At 42.5% G+C, this 16,256-nt stretch overlaps 1 protein-coding gene across 1 annotated transcript; it reads left to right on the top strand.

The window, feature by feature from the left end:
• The first annotated feature begins 14,361 nt into the window (after positions 1-14,361).
• LOC148691543 (uncharacterized) lies at positions 14,362-15,983 on the top strand. The gene is made up of 2 exons (XM_088682859.1): positions 14,362-14,411; positions 15,299-15,983. The coding sequence occupies exons 1-2, from the start codon at positions 14,362-14,364 to the stop codon at positions 15,981-15,983; spliced, it is 735 nt and encodes a 244-aa protein (XP_088538985.1).
• The last annotated feature ends 273 nt before the right edge of the window (positions 15,984-16,256 follow it).

Below are 16,256 nucleotides of genomic sequence, written 5' to 3' on the forward strand. Positions count from 1 at the left end.
CTCTTTCAAATCGATTGTGAATTGAAACTTACTTTCAATTCTCCCGTTAGTGATAATACACTTTTAGGGCTTCCACAAACCATGGTTGATGCCTAGCAGCATGTCATGGTTACCCAAGCTAATCAGAAGAGGTGGAGAACCTATTCAGTTTTAGGATTACAAATGCAATACGGTCTTTCTCTAATACAATACTCTTGACCACATTGTTTGGTTTGATAGTTTATTCATGTCTACTATCCAATGTGAGTCTTGTGCTTATATGATTACCTTGAATGTGATTTGGAACACATTCCTAAATCTCATTCATACTTTGGCCAAAGATTCTTAATCATATCATAGAGTATTCTCCCTCAAACAGTTTGAAGGTTAGAGATCCCTTGTTGCGCATTCACTTGCCTCCATGGCTAAGTGGCTTAACCCCAACGATGCCGTGGACACCCTCCTTATGGAGTGACTTTGACATAATCAAAGATTAAGGACCTAACCACAAGACAACTGTGATGCCTCAGGTCAAAAGACTAATTTGCATTATCCCAACCATGAGTTCTCATGTGACATGAATATGAGAACTCTTCGTTGATCGTGTTCAGTGAACTCATTCTCTATTGAGCACCTACGTACTTGTCTTGATGTCACACACACCAATGACTCGAGACTAGTCACTCTCCCTGAGAGAAGACATAGCACGTACTGATCTTAACGGACTGTCAATGCCCAATTGACAATCCTATGATCAGGAACGTTTAGGATGTGTCAACGAAAGAATGGTCTCATGAATCTAACTTCTTTAGATCGCATTCTTCCAATCACATATTCCTTGGACTTATCGTTTAAGCATATAACATTTATATGAGACGGCTCAAACAATAATCTTTGCCCTTTACATTTAAACTACATTAGTTTGAAATGTCCGTAAAGTATCATCATATGATTGGTTTTAGGGCACATTTCCAACACGCGCAAGCTCAAGTTCTTCCGTGAGCCAAAATACCTTCAAGCCACCTGAGCTATACGACAAATGGTGGTATAGTTACAATTCTTCTACCGACGTGTATACCGCACTCTCCATATCGTAGAAACGCCGGCGCCAGCGAATAGATTGCATGGCCCGTCAACAAGCGACTCAGGCTACCAAATGGCAACCAAAAGAAATAACAGATAACAAAGATGATTGACATCCCCTAGCAATCATGGCCGAATTACTTCACGGAAAGAAGGTGATCAATCAAAATTTTGAGACCACGATAGAAGAGTCTGAGAAATGCATCAAACTTCTTCTCCGGCCTGAGGAAATGAAGGCTCATTTTGAACATCTCAAGAAGGAAGTGGACAGCAAATTTCCTCCATTGCCTTCACAAGAGCCATTAATAAAGGTTCGACGAAATTTACACCCCCCATTTCTCGACGAAGCCTTGGAGTACATGTGGGAATTTCACAAGAAATATTTCACTAATGACCTATATGGCTCACCAAAGGCATGTCAAGAGGTTCTCAACCTGGCGCGAACTTGCCCTAATATCAAGCAGATTATTCAAAAGACTATTGATCGGGGAATAAAGGCCATGTTCCAACATATACAAGAAGCTCAAGTTCTCAGCTTCGAAGTCGACCCATATACTGATATAGATATTACCGAGCTTCCTTTCTCCCTCGTAGACCTCCAATATTTACCATACCATTTTGAAGTTTTCTCAACCGTGTCTCTTTTCGGCCTGACGGCCTATGAGAAAGAGCACGTGGCATGGCTAAATGCTTACCTAGACATGAGGGATGCTAGAATTGCCTATCAAGAGCGTGCCCGTAAGGCGTCGCAAGGACGAGATCGGTCTCCAACGTCTAGCGAAATTGGGGATAGCAATAAGAATGAAACGGGAATGTTGGATGCACCACAGGAACAATTACTTGAAAAGAAAAATGATCAAGTCGAGGACACTTCAAAACAGGACACTTTGCTCGATAGTCTGGAAGACGACGACCATAACCCAATGGGCTTTTCAGTTCTTGACAACATAGAAATTAGCATGGTCCACGTTCTACCGACTGAATTTTAGCCAACAACATCCCAACCAAATTTCTTGGATGGTGATGTGGTTGCCGAAGAAGCAACGCAAGTCGACTTTGTCATCATGGAGGAAGACGAGCAAGTAAGCAAAAAAGGCAAACTCAAAGCAGCTCTTGTCGAGTTGTTTCCCCACTCTTCCTGAGCCAATCTCCATCATTTAAAATTGTTGTATGTCATAACTCACATTGAATGATATCCAGTCTTTAAAATCTTCATCGACTACGGAGCAACGGTCAACATCATGCCCATATCCATCATGAAAGCATTACGTCGCTCTAACAACGAACTTATCCCATCAGGATTCACCATGACTAGCTTCATCGAAGACAAATCCTAAACCAAGGGGGTACTTCCGTTAGAAGTCAATATCGCAGGTCGTAATCACATGATTGCATTCTTCATCATTGACTCGGAGATTGAATATAACACATTGCTCGGTTGGGATTTGATACATCAAACAGGCTGTATCCCTTCATCGTTGTATCAAGTCCTCATATTCTGGGACAGCAAATTGGTCGTGGTTCATCAGGCCGATAGTCAGCCATTCAAAGCTAACATGATCCAAGCACATTACTACGACAACCACGTCGGCTGCATAACCTTGCACGGTCTTAATGATGAAGCACGGCCGACTCAGATTTCAGTTCAAAAAGCCAACAAGGTTGGTACTGAGACTGTTCAACAGGATTAGATGAAACTCGGGTTGGCTAACCTCATTACCAATCCCAATGTTTGATACCAAACACGTCGAACGCTGGGCCGCGGTTTCATCTACTATAGAACGACTGTTGGCCTACTGGTATACTATTTCCAAAGGGCCAAATTCAGGCGTAAACCTCGTGGAGTTTCTCGTAGAAAAAGATAATGGTCCCGTCCTATCCTTTGATAAAGTTCAAGTTGCCCTGGCTGAGCTCAAAGACAGTCGGCCCTAAGTTAAAGAACCATTAGAGGAAATAAATGTTAGAATGACCAATGACCCTCGACCGTTATTTGTTAATGCATTGTTACCTCCATCCATTAAAACTAAACTTTGTAAATTACTCAACGAGTTTAAAGATTGTTTTGCCTGGAGTTACCATGAGATGCCTGGTCTAGATCAAACCCTTGCCGAGCATGAATTACGCATAAAAGCTGGTTGTAAGCCTTTTCGCCAACCCTCTCGGTGATTCTCGAACAAAGTACAACTTGGCATAAAAGATGAACTAGTTCGGCTTTTAAAAGTCGGGTTCATTCGAACATCTCGATACGTCGAATGGTTGTCAAATATCATACCAGTGTTAAAGAAAGACAACGCTCTATGCATTTGCATCGATTTTCGTAATTTGAATCTGGCAGCCCCCAAAGATGAATATCCGATGCCAATTTCAGATTTGTTAATTGATGCCGCGGCTAATCATGAAATGTTGTCCTTATTGCTGAAGCTGATGTTCACAAAACTACCTTTCGTTATCCGGGCCCACTTAGGATATACGAATGGGTAGTTATGCCATTCGGCCTTAAAAACGTTGGTGCCACGTACCAACGTGCCATGAATACCATCTTCCATGAACTGATTGGTACAATCATAGAGGTATATGTCGACGACGTATTTGTCAAACCGAAACGCCGTTGAACCTATTTAGATGACCTTTGACAAGCTTTCCTTTGTATGCGCTAGCATGGCCTTAAAATGAACCCAGCTAAATGCGTCTTAGGTGTATCAGCTAGAAATTTCTTAGGTTTCCTTGTGCATCATCGTGGCATAGAGGTGGATGAAAACAAAGCTCACGCAATCATTAACATTTCACCCTTGACGACCAAAAAGCAACTTCAGTCTTTACTTGGCCAAATAAATTTTCTCCCCCATTTCATAGCTAATTTAGTAAGAAAAATGAAGGCGTTCTCTACGCTTTTGAAACTCAAGGATTCGGACAAGTTTGAGTGGCGTGAAGAACATGAAGCGGCTTTCACACAAATCAAGGTTTCCCTTACAACCCACCCGTCCTTGTACCGCCTCGACGTGGTAAACCTCTTAAGCTATACATTTAGGTGGCCGAAGAGTCCATTGGTTGCCTTCTCGCACAAGACAACGATGTCGGGCATGAACAAGCCATCTTTTATCTCAGCCGGAATCTTAACTCACTTGAAATCAATTATTCAACCGTAGAAAAGTTCTGCCTAGCATTATTTTTTGTTGCGTCTAAACTTCGACATTACATGTTCCCTTCCGTCACTCAGGTCATCGCCCAAACTAATGTTATTCAGTATATGCTTACTCGACCAATGGTCAAAGACAGAATTGGGAAATGGACAATGGCACTGTCTTAATTCAGTTTGCAATATGTGCCATAGAAAGCCATGAAAAGGCAAGCATTTGCCGATTTCTTAGCTCAACATCCTTCTCCATATGGTTTTAGGGGTAATGACGTTGAAATCGGAATGGTGGAAACATGTGACAATTATTGGACACTGTATTTTGATGGTTCTAGTACTTCAGCCTCGGCTGGTGTTAGAATCGTCATTCAATCCCCAGACTCAACGCCGCTGGTATTTTTCTCTCAAACTTGATTTTGATTGTACAAATAATCAGGTCGAATATGAAGCCCTTATCATCTGCCTCAATGTCCTTCACGACTATAGGGCAGCCTATGTACTCGTCCTTGACAATTCAGAACTTGTGATTAACCAACTCATTGGAACTTTCCACTACATGAGTTATACTCTGGCGCCCTATTACATGGTTGCCAGCTATTTGGCTAAGTCGTTCGATGGTATCACGTTCAAATACATTTTTCACGTTCAAAATACCGACGCAGACATGTTGTCTCAAATAGCCTCCGGCGCACAACTCCTAGGGGACGAGTTAGGCTGGGCGATACCTATAGTACAACGATCACACCCAACCTTGGTCAATCAACAAGTTCTCCAACACGATCATGTGAATTGTACATGAGTAATGTCCTTACCTATGTTGTTAGAACGAGGAGATCCTGTAGACGTTTGTGTTGTCGAGACATTACCAGACAATTGGAGAAGGTCAATCATGCGTTATCTCGATAACCCCAATGACAAACACGACCACAGAATAAGGGCCCATGCCTCAAATTATGTGTTATACCAAACTGAGTTATACCGGAATGGTGAGGATGGTTTATTGTTATTATGCCTCTGCCTGCAATAGGCTGCTTAAGCAATTGCAGAAGTACATGAAGGAATTTGCGAGGCTCATTAATCTGGGTGCAAGATGCATTGGCCGCTTCGACGACACGGCTATTTCTGGCCGAGTATATTGAAGTATTGTATCGAGTACGCACAATGATGTGTAGAATGTCAAATTCATGGGCCTATACAACGAGTATCGGTTAAATTACTTCACTTGATCACCAAACCTTGGTTGTTCAGAGGATGGGCCATGGACGTAATTAACAAAATTACGCAGTCTTCCGGATCAGCTAAGCATGCATAGATACTTATTGCAATAGACTACTTCACCAAATGGGTCGAAGCAAAGTCATACGCTGAGTTAACGTCTAAAGATGTTTGTAATTTTGTGTAAGAAAATATCGTAACCAGATTCGACATACCAGAAATAATCATAACAGGCAATGGTACAATCTTTACGTCCGACAGGTTCAAAGAATACACGGCAAGCTTAAAAATTCAGCTCGAACAGTCCACCCCGTATTACCCACAAGCAAATGGACATGTTGAAGCAAGTAATAAAGTGTTGATCAGCATTCTTGAAAAAATGATAAGAGAGAAGCCTGGTATGTGGCATTTAAAGTTAAATGAGGTTTTATGGGCATATCAAACTTCGCTCCGATCGGCAACAGGGACGACCCCGTATGCGCTAACTTATGGACACGACACGATGTTACTAGTCGAGTTAAGTATGAATTTGTTGCAAGTAATTGAACAAAGTAGTATGTTCAATGCCGAATACAATCAATCCATGAGACAGGAGTTAGAAGACCTAAAGGAAGCTTGGCTCGATGCGCATAATTTGTTGGTGGCACAGAAATAGATTGCCAAGTGAGCCTATAACCAACAAGTCAGACAAAAAATAAGAGTTAGTTTGGCAGACCATATTGCTCATAGGAACCAAAGATCCTAGATTCGAGAATGGTCGTTGAATTGGGAAGGACCTTTCATCGTCCACAAAGTTCTCGGTAATGGGGCATACCATCTTAAAGACCGAATTGGTCTAATTCATAAACTACCAATCAATGGGAAATTTTTAAAGAAGTATTATCCAATCACGTAGGAGATGCGAAGATAAAAAATTTATTTCATTGATTTTGCAAAAAGGGCATACAAGTGAAGTTACAAAAGATTTCCTAAAGCCGCGAAGTCTATTAATCGAGCCTTATTCTCTTCAAAATCCTTTTCGAGATCCGAAGCAACGGCTGACCTTTGCCGTTGAAGTTCGGCGATTGGACGTTGTAGCTCGGCAACTTACTAATCAAGGTCGGCCAACCTTTGGCCTACTGGCTTTATGAGCAATCTTTGCTTTTATGGCCTCAACCTTTGGCCGACTGGCTTCATGAGCAAAATCAATGGGAGCACTCGAGCTAAGAGCTAGAGTGCGACCACTAGCCAGGGCCTCAACCACTGGCATGTTTTCGATCAAACATTTATTCGACTTGGTACAAACAATAAATTTGTTGTACCAGTAAAATGGGAACACTTTATGTTCCACCTTCCGTATGTCTTCCTCCCCTTGGCCAGCAAAGTGGTGGATGAGAGTGTTATAGTTAAAGAAGTTCTTGTGCAGTTTCTCAACTCCTTCTTTTGGGGTTTCTTGGCCTTTCTTTTTTAGGGCTTCAACGGCACGTTCTTCACATAATGGTTTAAGGTTTAAGTCGAATTAATACCCAGGAAAGATGACATCAACTTGAAGACTAGATAGAGAAGTGCCAAGGATGGCCGATATGTCAAACACGACGGGCCAATAGGGCCGAGAGAAAGTACCATTGTGTTGGTGGTTGAACACCCAAAACTCAGGGCTGCCGTGAAAAGCTCTCGATCCTTAGCAATCTCAATAGTTGAGAGCTTGACAGCGTCATAAATGCCAAGAGTCTTCCATTCTATGTGAAGAACTTCTCCATTCGTTCGACCCAAGCTACCCAGGATGCAGTGGTCTAAGGCCAGGCTCCTTGAGGCCTGGCTGAATCCCATTTCAACCAATCATACCCCTAGACCAAGGGTTTCAAGCAGTGGGCTTTAAGCATTTCAGTAATGGTCTTTGGGAATACATTCTTAAAAATAGGTCCCAATATCTAGTGGGAAGCAATTGAATCGCCTTCAAACCGTAAGGTCTTCATAGCATTTTCGTCAATAAAGTCTTTGCACTTGGCGCACCCCTTAGAAAGCTTGGTGATAAAAGTGTTGGAAGCCATTGTTGAAGAACTCAAGGATTTTTATGGGTTTGGGAACTTTTTAAGACTGGAAGTTTTATGCGTTTAGAAATCATCCGGGTTGTTTGTACCATACTTGACCAATCTCGAAACTACTGAGCATCGGTCAACAGTATACCGTCAAGGACCCACAAGACTTTTCCTCCAACCAGAAGGCCAATCACAATGCGACACGTGTCGGTATTAGATGCTAATCACAGCGCAACACGTGTCATTATCAGAGGTCAATCACAACACGACAAGTGTCAATGTCAGAACAAAGCTAGAAACTCTCTTCTATAAAAGGGGATCATTCTCCCACAATAATCCCTAATGTCATTTGTACTAAACTATTCACTATAACTCATTAAAAAAGAGCTTGAACCTATGTATTTGTGTAAACCCTTCACAACTAATGAGAACTCCTCTAGTCCATGGACGTAGCCAATTTGGGTGAACCACATACATCTTGTGTTGTTTACTTCCCTGTCTCTATTCATTTACATACTTATCCATACTAATGACCAGAGCAATCTAGCGAAGGTCACAAACTTTACACTTTCTGTTGTACCGCCGATTTTGTGCATCAACATTTGGCGCCGTCTGTGGGAATCGCACTTATTCCTACTCTCTCCAGCTTTGTCAAGCTGGTTTCCACCATTCGTACACTTTCTTTCAACCAGGCACCCCTTTCCAACATGGGGAGCGAAGGGAGCCACAACACGCAGAACGACACCCACCTCACATTTAGTGCAAAGCAACGAAATACAGAACGAAAGAAGTTTGCTTTTCATGCTAAAGTCGATGAGCTAGAGGCTCAGAACAACAAGATAGCAATAAAGAATGAGATCCTCCAGAAGCAGTATGAAAAACTCTTTGAGATGCTCCAAGAAGCTACGCATACTCAAACACACAAACTCATCACCCCCAGGGAAGTCAACCATCACCTGGGTGCCCCCCAACACGGGGGACCACCTGTCTTCAACATAGATATCCCTAATGTGGAGCGAGCTACTCATCAAGGTGTTGATCAACATGAAACATCTCTCAACGCAGCTGCTTCAACCTGAAGCAGGAGAAGTGGAGGGAGGCACCTTTTTACAGAAAGAACGGAAGGATCGAAAGCCGTTTATCGCGACTGTCGGGACTTCCTGAGGCAACGTCGAGAGAACCCCATCCACATAAGCTCGAAGTCAATGACCCAAGGGTTTCTGAAAGATTTGGTTCCCTCCCATGTCCCAAGCCAGCTACCAATCTAGGGAAGGAGCGACAAGCCCTAAAGGAATATGAAGGTATGGGGGACTCGGGAGTATTTTGACAGGCTCACCCTGGAAGTCAGTACGGTGAGTCCAAAGAAAAATCTCTACTTCCAAAAGGAGATGGAGACTTACGGAAGAAAGATCCAGCAATACCTGACTCCACTCAGGACCCCCTTGTCCTACAACTCCTTGAGGAAGTAAACAAGTTAAAGGTTGAACGTCAGGCCGAAATACCTAACTGGAACCAACCTAGGCCTAGCCCTTTTACAAGAAGGATCCTCGACACCCCCTCCAAGCAAAGACAAAGCAGAAGCTTGGTTTACAACTCTACACTGGAAAGGAGGACTCGATTAAACACCTTAACCTCTTTGAGTCCACCATGGCATACCGGATGCACACTGACGAAGAGCAATGTCTTCTCTTACCCTCTACCCTTTCTGGCAGATCTCTGAATTGGTATTGTCGTCTTCCACCTGAGACGGTAGACTCATTTAAGGAACTAAGGAAATTATTTGTCTCTCAACACATTTTCCAGACAGATCGCTTGCATTCCGCAGATGACTTGTACATTATAAGCCAAAAGCCGGACGAGTCATTACGAAAGTATGTTGGCCATTTCGGCCGTGAGTATTTTCGCTACGCTGAGGCAGATGACAAGACCGCCCTTAAAGCCTTCACGGTAGCCTACGCGACTGTTTCTCCAAGTACATAATCAATGCTAACACTTGGAAGACTTACTTTGAGGTGATGGCACGGGCTTACAACCATGCCTCCGCCGAGGCAAGGACATATCAAGGGAAACTCCTTGCAACCATCCCTTATTAGCAAATGGGGAGTGGAAGCCAGATCCAACCGAATGAGAAGACCTCAACCTTCCAAACAGTAGTGACGCTTCCCCCTGCCCTACCTAATACCTCACCAAGTTAACAGGTGTATCATTCTCAGGGCAAAAGGAAAGACTTCCATCCTCACCAGTCTCATTTTAATAAAAAGAGTAAGGGGCACTATCGCGATAACCAAGGGTATCGCCACAATAATGCCAGCCCCCAGGCAATCAACGCAGTGGGCCAAGCACGTACCAAGAAGGGTCCTACCCCGAGGTATGAGACATACACACCTTTGAACGCCACATGCACGACCATTTACCCCAGTATAGCTCACTTGATACCGAAGCCAAGACCGAGGGAGCCAAATTACAAGTCCACAAAGAACACAGGCATGTTTTGTGGTTACCACGAGTATAACGGCCATGACGGCAAGAAATGTATCACCTTCTGTGATCATATTAAAGCTTTAGCACGTGAAGGAAAAATTGATCAATTCCTTCTTCACCCTCCAAGGGATAAACGCAACCAACGCCAAGTGAATGTGATATATTCCATAAGCGGTGGCACACCCATATCTAAATCTTCCAACAGGGCCATGAAAACCAATGAACAAACTTTGAGGCCTGGCCACCAAGTGTTTCACATGGAAGATATCAAGGGAGGCAAGTATCAAAAGCCTAACTGGGATCCAATATGTTTCTACCCTGAGGAAGAAAGAGGTATCATCTATCCTTATAATGACCCATTGATCGTGGAGGCTCACATAGCCAACTTTAACGTACGACGAATCCTGGTAGACACGGGGGCGTCGGTCAATATCATGTTTGCTGAAGCTTTCAAAACACTTAATGTAGCTGAACACTTGCTCGATCACTTGGTTTCTCCTCTGATAAGCTTCTCCGGTGACATCGTGAAACCTTTAGGGAGCATACACTGTTGGAAGTATGCCCACGAAGCCACTCATTTGATGTAATAGCTTTTTTGGAATACTTATTGTGTTAAACTTTTATATGTTTAATAGAGGGCAAAACTTATTGTTAATCACTATTTATAGTATCTTGTGTTTAAGCAATAAGGGAATCCAAGGAATGTATTTGATCTAAGAGACAAGTGATTTAAGTTAGTTAAATTAACGAGACCTTTCTCTTATGTTCATTCCTAAAACGTTCCTAGCCATAGGATTGTCAATTGGGCATTGACAATCCGCTAAGGTTAGTATGTGTTATGTCGACTCAAGCGTGAGTATGAACTAGTCTCAAGTCATTTGGTGTTGGACACTAAGGCAAACACATAGGTGCTCGAAAGAGTAATCGAGTACACTGAACAACGATCAAACGAGAGTTCGAACATACATGTCATGTGAGAACTCAATAGTTGCAATATGCAAAGTAGTCCTTTGACCTGAGGCATCATTGATGTCTAATGGTTAGGTCCTTGATCTTTGATTATGTCAACGGCATTCCATTGGAGTGTCCACGGCATTGTTGGGGTCAAGCTATCTAGTCATGTAGGCATATGAATGCACAACAAGGGATCTCTAACCTTCCATGGTGGAAGGAGAATACTCTAAGATATGATTCGAGAGTCTTTGGCCAAAGCATATGAATATGACTAAGGAAGATGTTCCAAATCTTATTCAATTGAATCATATAGAGAAGTATCACATTGGATAGTAGACATGAAACAAACTATCACTTAAACAATGTGATTAGGAGTATTGTATTAGAGAAGAACCGTATTGCATTGTAGTTGTAACTGGATAGGTTCTCCAACCACTTCTACTTAGCTTGGGTAACCATGACATGCTGCTAGGCGTCACCCATGGTTTGTGGAAGCCCCAAAGATTATCAAACACTAATTTTAAGGGAGAATTGAAATGTGGTTTCAATTCACAATCGATCGTTAAGAGTAACATCGCCCACTGCCTCGCTAATTGGAACCTAATGGATCGTACACCGAGTAAGGATATAAGTGAAGAAATTATATGAAATGGATAAGCAATTAAATGGTTTAATTGAAGAATGGTCAAGATTAATTAAATAGTTAATTAATTATACGAAACGTTCGTATTGGGCGTTTAAGTTAGTTTTGGGCTTCGGGGCGCAAAAACGTTTTGGTCCACAAGGCCCATTATGTTTAACTTGTATGACAACTAAAACAAAATGGGCAATTAAGCCCAATAACTACATAGAGGCCGGCCATAAGGGTGGAGGGTAGTGAACTTGGCTTAATTGCAAGTTTGCCACTCCATTGTGAGGTGGTATAAAGACATCTTTATAGCCATTTTTCACACTTAGGGTTTTCTAATTGAATTTGGGTGAAACATATTCTCTCATTTTCTACATAGAGGCCGGCCACCTTAGGTGAGGAACATCTAGCAATCTTTCTTCCCTAAGTCATCCATTTCATCTTCACACAACATCTTTGGTGTGGAGACTTAGAGACACCAAACTTTTGGTGTTTTGGAGAACAAATCCTCAAATCCTCAAAGAAGAAAATGAGCACTAAAAGGGAGAAAATCACAAGGAAGATCCAAGGAGCAAGGAGGTGACTTGAAGGCCCTCCACTTGGGTGAATCCCTTGTGCAATCAAGGATGAGCTTCAAGGGTAAAGAATCTCTAAATTCTTATTCTCTTTAATATTGTTAAAGAGTCTTATGGTTCACCATATACTAGGCTTTGAAAGTCATGGGTTTTATGAATTGTTTTTGAATGCATGCCTACTTTAAAGTGTTATTAGTTTGCATATGTATTCAAATGTTCTTACATGTTCTTAGCTAGGACAAAATTTTTCCTTCATACACTTACCCTTCACCATTGGTACAGGCCCTTACATAGCCACCATCACCACTAATTTCCTAGTGGTTGATTGCCCAACGGCATAAAATGTCATTTTTGGGTGCACAGGCTTCAATGACCTCAAGGCTATGGTATCCACACATATGTTGTTGATGAAATTTCCAACCTTCCATGGCAACGATTACATCAAAGGAGATCAACTTAGCGCACGATCATGTTACCACACTTCAGTCAAGCAACAACACTTGCATGTACCCAAAGAAACACTTTCTATACATGACCAAGTTATAAAGACCAGCTCAGACAAAGCCAACTTGGATCTTCACGGTGGTAACAATCAACCCGACGATCCTCGAGATGACTTTTTCACCCAACAAGCATAACCTGCTAAAGAGTTGGAGAAGGTCTCTATCTCAAAAGATTATCCGAACCACATAATGAAGATTGGCACCACTTTGTCACCACCTATTCGGTTGGCATTGATCTTTTTTTTTTTGCAAGAGAACACTAAAGTCTTCGCCTAATCATACGAAGACATGCCTGGCATCTCTCTCGATATCATCTATCATTGCTTGAGTATTGATCCCAAGACCAAGCCGATGAGACAGAAGCGAAGATCTTATGATGTTGAACGATACGAGGTAATAAAGGCAGAAGTTGAAAAACTCAAAAGCATAGGTTTCATTCATGAAGTCAATTATCCAACGTGGGTAGCAAATGTGGTCATTGTTAAGAAAAATCTGACCAAAGAAAGTCTATTGCTTCAAAAGATCTTGTGAAGAATGTGTGTCGACTACACCGACTTAAACAAAATATGCCCGAAAGATAGCTTTCCCCTTCCTCTCATTGATAGACTTATAGACTGTACAGCAGGGTGTGAACTATTGAGCTTCATGGATGCTTACTCAGGGTACAACCAAATCCTCATGAACCCTTCGGACCAAGAACACACGGCCTTCACTACTGACAGAGGACTATATTGCTATAAAGTCATGCCATTCGGCTTAAAGAATGCAGGGGTGACTTATCAAAGATTAGTTAATTCAATGTTCGCTGAACAGATTGGGAAAAGCATGGAAGTTTAGGTTGATGATATGTTAGTCAAAAGCAAACATGCTAACCAACACATCGCCAACTTGTCTGAAACCTTCTCCATCTTGAAGAAGTATCGAATGAGTTTGAACCCCAACAAATGCACTTTTGGCATGGGCTCTAGAAAATTCTTGGGTTCATGATTAGCCAACGAGGCATTGAAGCTAACCCCGAGAAGATCAAAGCAATCATGGACATGAAAGAACCAGTAACCTCAAAAGACATCCAGAGCCTTACTGGCAAGGTGGCAGCCTTGACCAGGTTCATCTCTAAGGCCACAGACAAATGCGCTTCCTTTTTCAAAGCACTTAAGGGAGGTAAGATATACATTACGTGGACTGATGAATGTGCTGAAGCATTTAAGAACCTCAAGGAGTACATGAGTAAAGCCCCTTTGCTTTACAAACCTGAAGTTGGTGACACCCTAATTGTCTATCTGTCTGCCTCGGCTTCAACAGTAAGTTCTATCCTAATTTGTAGGGATGATAGTATCAAACGACCTATGTACTATGCTAGCAAGGCTCTACAAGATATGGAGACACGATACTTCAGCATTGAGAAATTAGCTCTAGCATTAGTCATGTCTGCTCGGAAACTTCGCCCCTAATTCCAAGCACACTCCATCATCGTGCTTATCAACCCCTTCGACAAATACTTCAGAGTCCTGACATGTCGGGGTGAATGATCAAATGAGCGATAGCATAGGGAGATTTTGACATCTTCTGCCACCCAAAGCCAACTAAGAAGGGCCAAGTAATTGCAGATTTCATCGCCGAATTCACTTATCCTGTTGACATTTCTCCTACACCTGAGGCCGTGGCTTCATCACCCCCGGAAGCCCAGAAAGTAGAAACAACACTCCCAGTATGGACTATATATGTTGATGGCTCATCCAACCAACAGAGCTGTGGAGCAGGACTAGTCCTGACTGCCCCCGACAAAGTAGCAATGGAGTATACTCTTCGCTTCAAATTCAAGGCGTCAAATAATGAGGCCAGGTATGAGGCCTTTTTAGCAGGCTTACGTTTGGCCAAACACCTTGGAGTCAAACAAATTAATATCTTCAGTGACTCCCAATTAGTGGTTAACTAGATCACGAACTTTGATGCTAAGGATAACTCCATGGCAGTGCATCTTGCGCAAATGCAGCTTTTGCACAAGCACTTCCACTACCAAATCACCCAAGTCCCTCGAACAGCAAACAATCATGCAAACGCTTTGGCTCGCCTCGCCTCAGTAGTGGAAGACAAGATTGGGAGAAAAATTCATGTCGAATTGTTGGCAGCACCAAGCACCATAGTCGCAGAAGTGTGCAACTTGCAACAGGGGGATGGCTAGATCACCCCGATTTATAAATTCCTTGTTCATGGCACCCTCCCAAATGATAAAGTCCAAGCTAAGCAGATTCGATACTAGTTTACCCACTACCTGATCATTAATGACCAACTCTACAAGCGAGGTTTGAACCTACCATACTCACAGTGCCTTACACCTACAAAAATGAAAATTGTCCTTCGAGAAATACATGAAAGAGTCTGCGGAGATCATGCTGGATCTCAATCCCTAGCACACAAGGCTTTTTGCCAAGGATATTACTGGCCAACACTCCACCAAGATGCCATCAGAATATCCCGCTCATGTGATAAGTGTCAATGCCACGTAACTATTCATCATTCCCCTCCCGAGCCTCTTACTCCTATGATCAGCCCTTGTCCCTTTGCCCAATGGGGACTTGATTTGATCGGCCCAATGCCTGTAGGGAAAGGCAAGGATCGCTATGCAATCTTGCAATTGACTACTTTACAAAGTGGGCCGAAGTAGAACCCTTGGCAACCATTACTAAGGCAAAAATAGAAGACTTCGTTTGGAAGAACATCCTTTACAGATTTGGCATTCCTAATGCAATAGTCACGGACAATGGACGACAGTTCAACAACAAGAAGTTCAGGATGTTATGTTTTAAGTTCAACATCAACTTATGTTTTGCCTCCCCAGCTCATCCCCATTCTAACAGACAAGTTGAGGCCATCAACAAAATAATCAAGCGCACTTTGAAAACCAGCTTGGACAAGGCTAAAGGTTGTTGGGCAGAATTTGTACCCCAAGTTCTTTGGTCATACCGCATTTCATATCGGACTTTAACAGGAGAAACTCCATTCTCACTTGCCTTTGGTACAGAGGCTGCTGTCCTAGTTGAGCTCGAGCAAGCAACGTTCCGAGTCCAGAACTACATACAAAGTGAAAATGACAAACAACTCACCCTCAACTTGGATCTAGTTGAGGAACACGGAAACCAGGCTCACTTGAGGAATGTCACCTACAAGCAATGCATCTCCAACTACTATGACTCAAGAGTCAAACCTCGCTCTTTCAAAGTGGGGGACTGGGTATTGAAGAAAATACTACTCTGCGACAAAGTCCCGAGTGAAGGCACGCTCAGCCCAAATTGGGATGGATTGTTTGAAGTTATTGGCATCAGTCGCCCTGGTTCCTACAAGCTCAAGAGCTCCGATGGCAAAACCCTTGGCCATCCATGGAACGTTGATCACTTGAAGTACTATTACACGTAGACTTACACTGTATAAGTGTTAAGCTACGACCATTCGGCATCTTATGTAATGAAGGCCATTTGGCAACAATTCAATAAAGAGGTGATTAGACAACTTGGTCCTAACTCCCTTACATCCCTATCACTGAAACGCTCAGGTTTGAAGCTTCAACACGAATGCTTACAACATGAAATAAAGTCTAAGTATATGTCAACATGACTTATATCCAAACAAGGGATCTATTCAAGCATAGCCAAACATTCATCAATGATAATACAAATACTTGGCCATTAA

This window comes from Pyrus communis, chromosome 13 (genome assembly GCF_041283825.1).
Source record: "Pyrus communis isolate YQ-2024b chromosome 13, ASM4128382v1, whole genome shotgun sequence".
NCBI lineage: Eukaryota > Viridiplantae > Streptophyta > Magnoliopsida > Rosales > Rosaceae > Pyrus > Pyrus communis.

Bases quoted from the DNA above. Each gene is read 5' to 3' on its own strand.
- LOC148691543 (XM_088682859.1), top strand. From the start codon at position 14,362: ATGGAGTATACTCTTCGCTTCAAATTCAAGGCGTCAAATAATGAGGCC. The intron at 14,412-15,298 runs GTATGAGGCCTT...CATCCTTTACAG, and splicing joins GCGTCAAATAATGAGGCCAG to ATTTGGCATTCCTAATGCAA.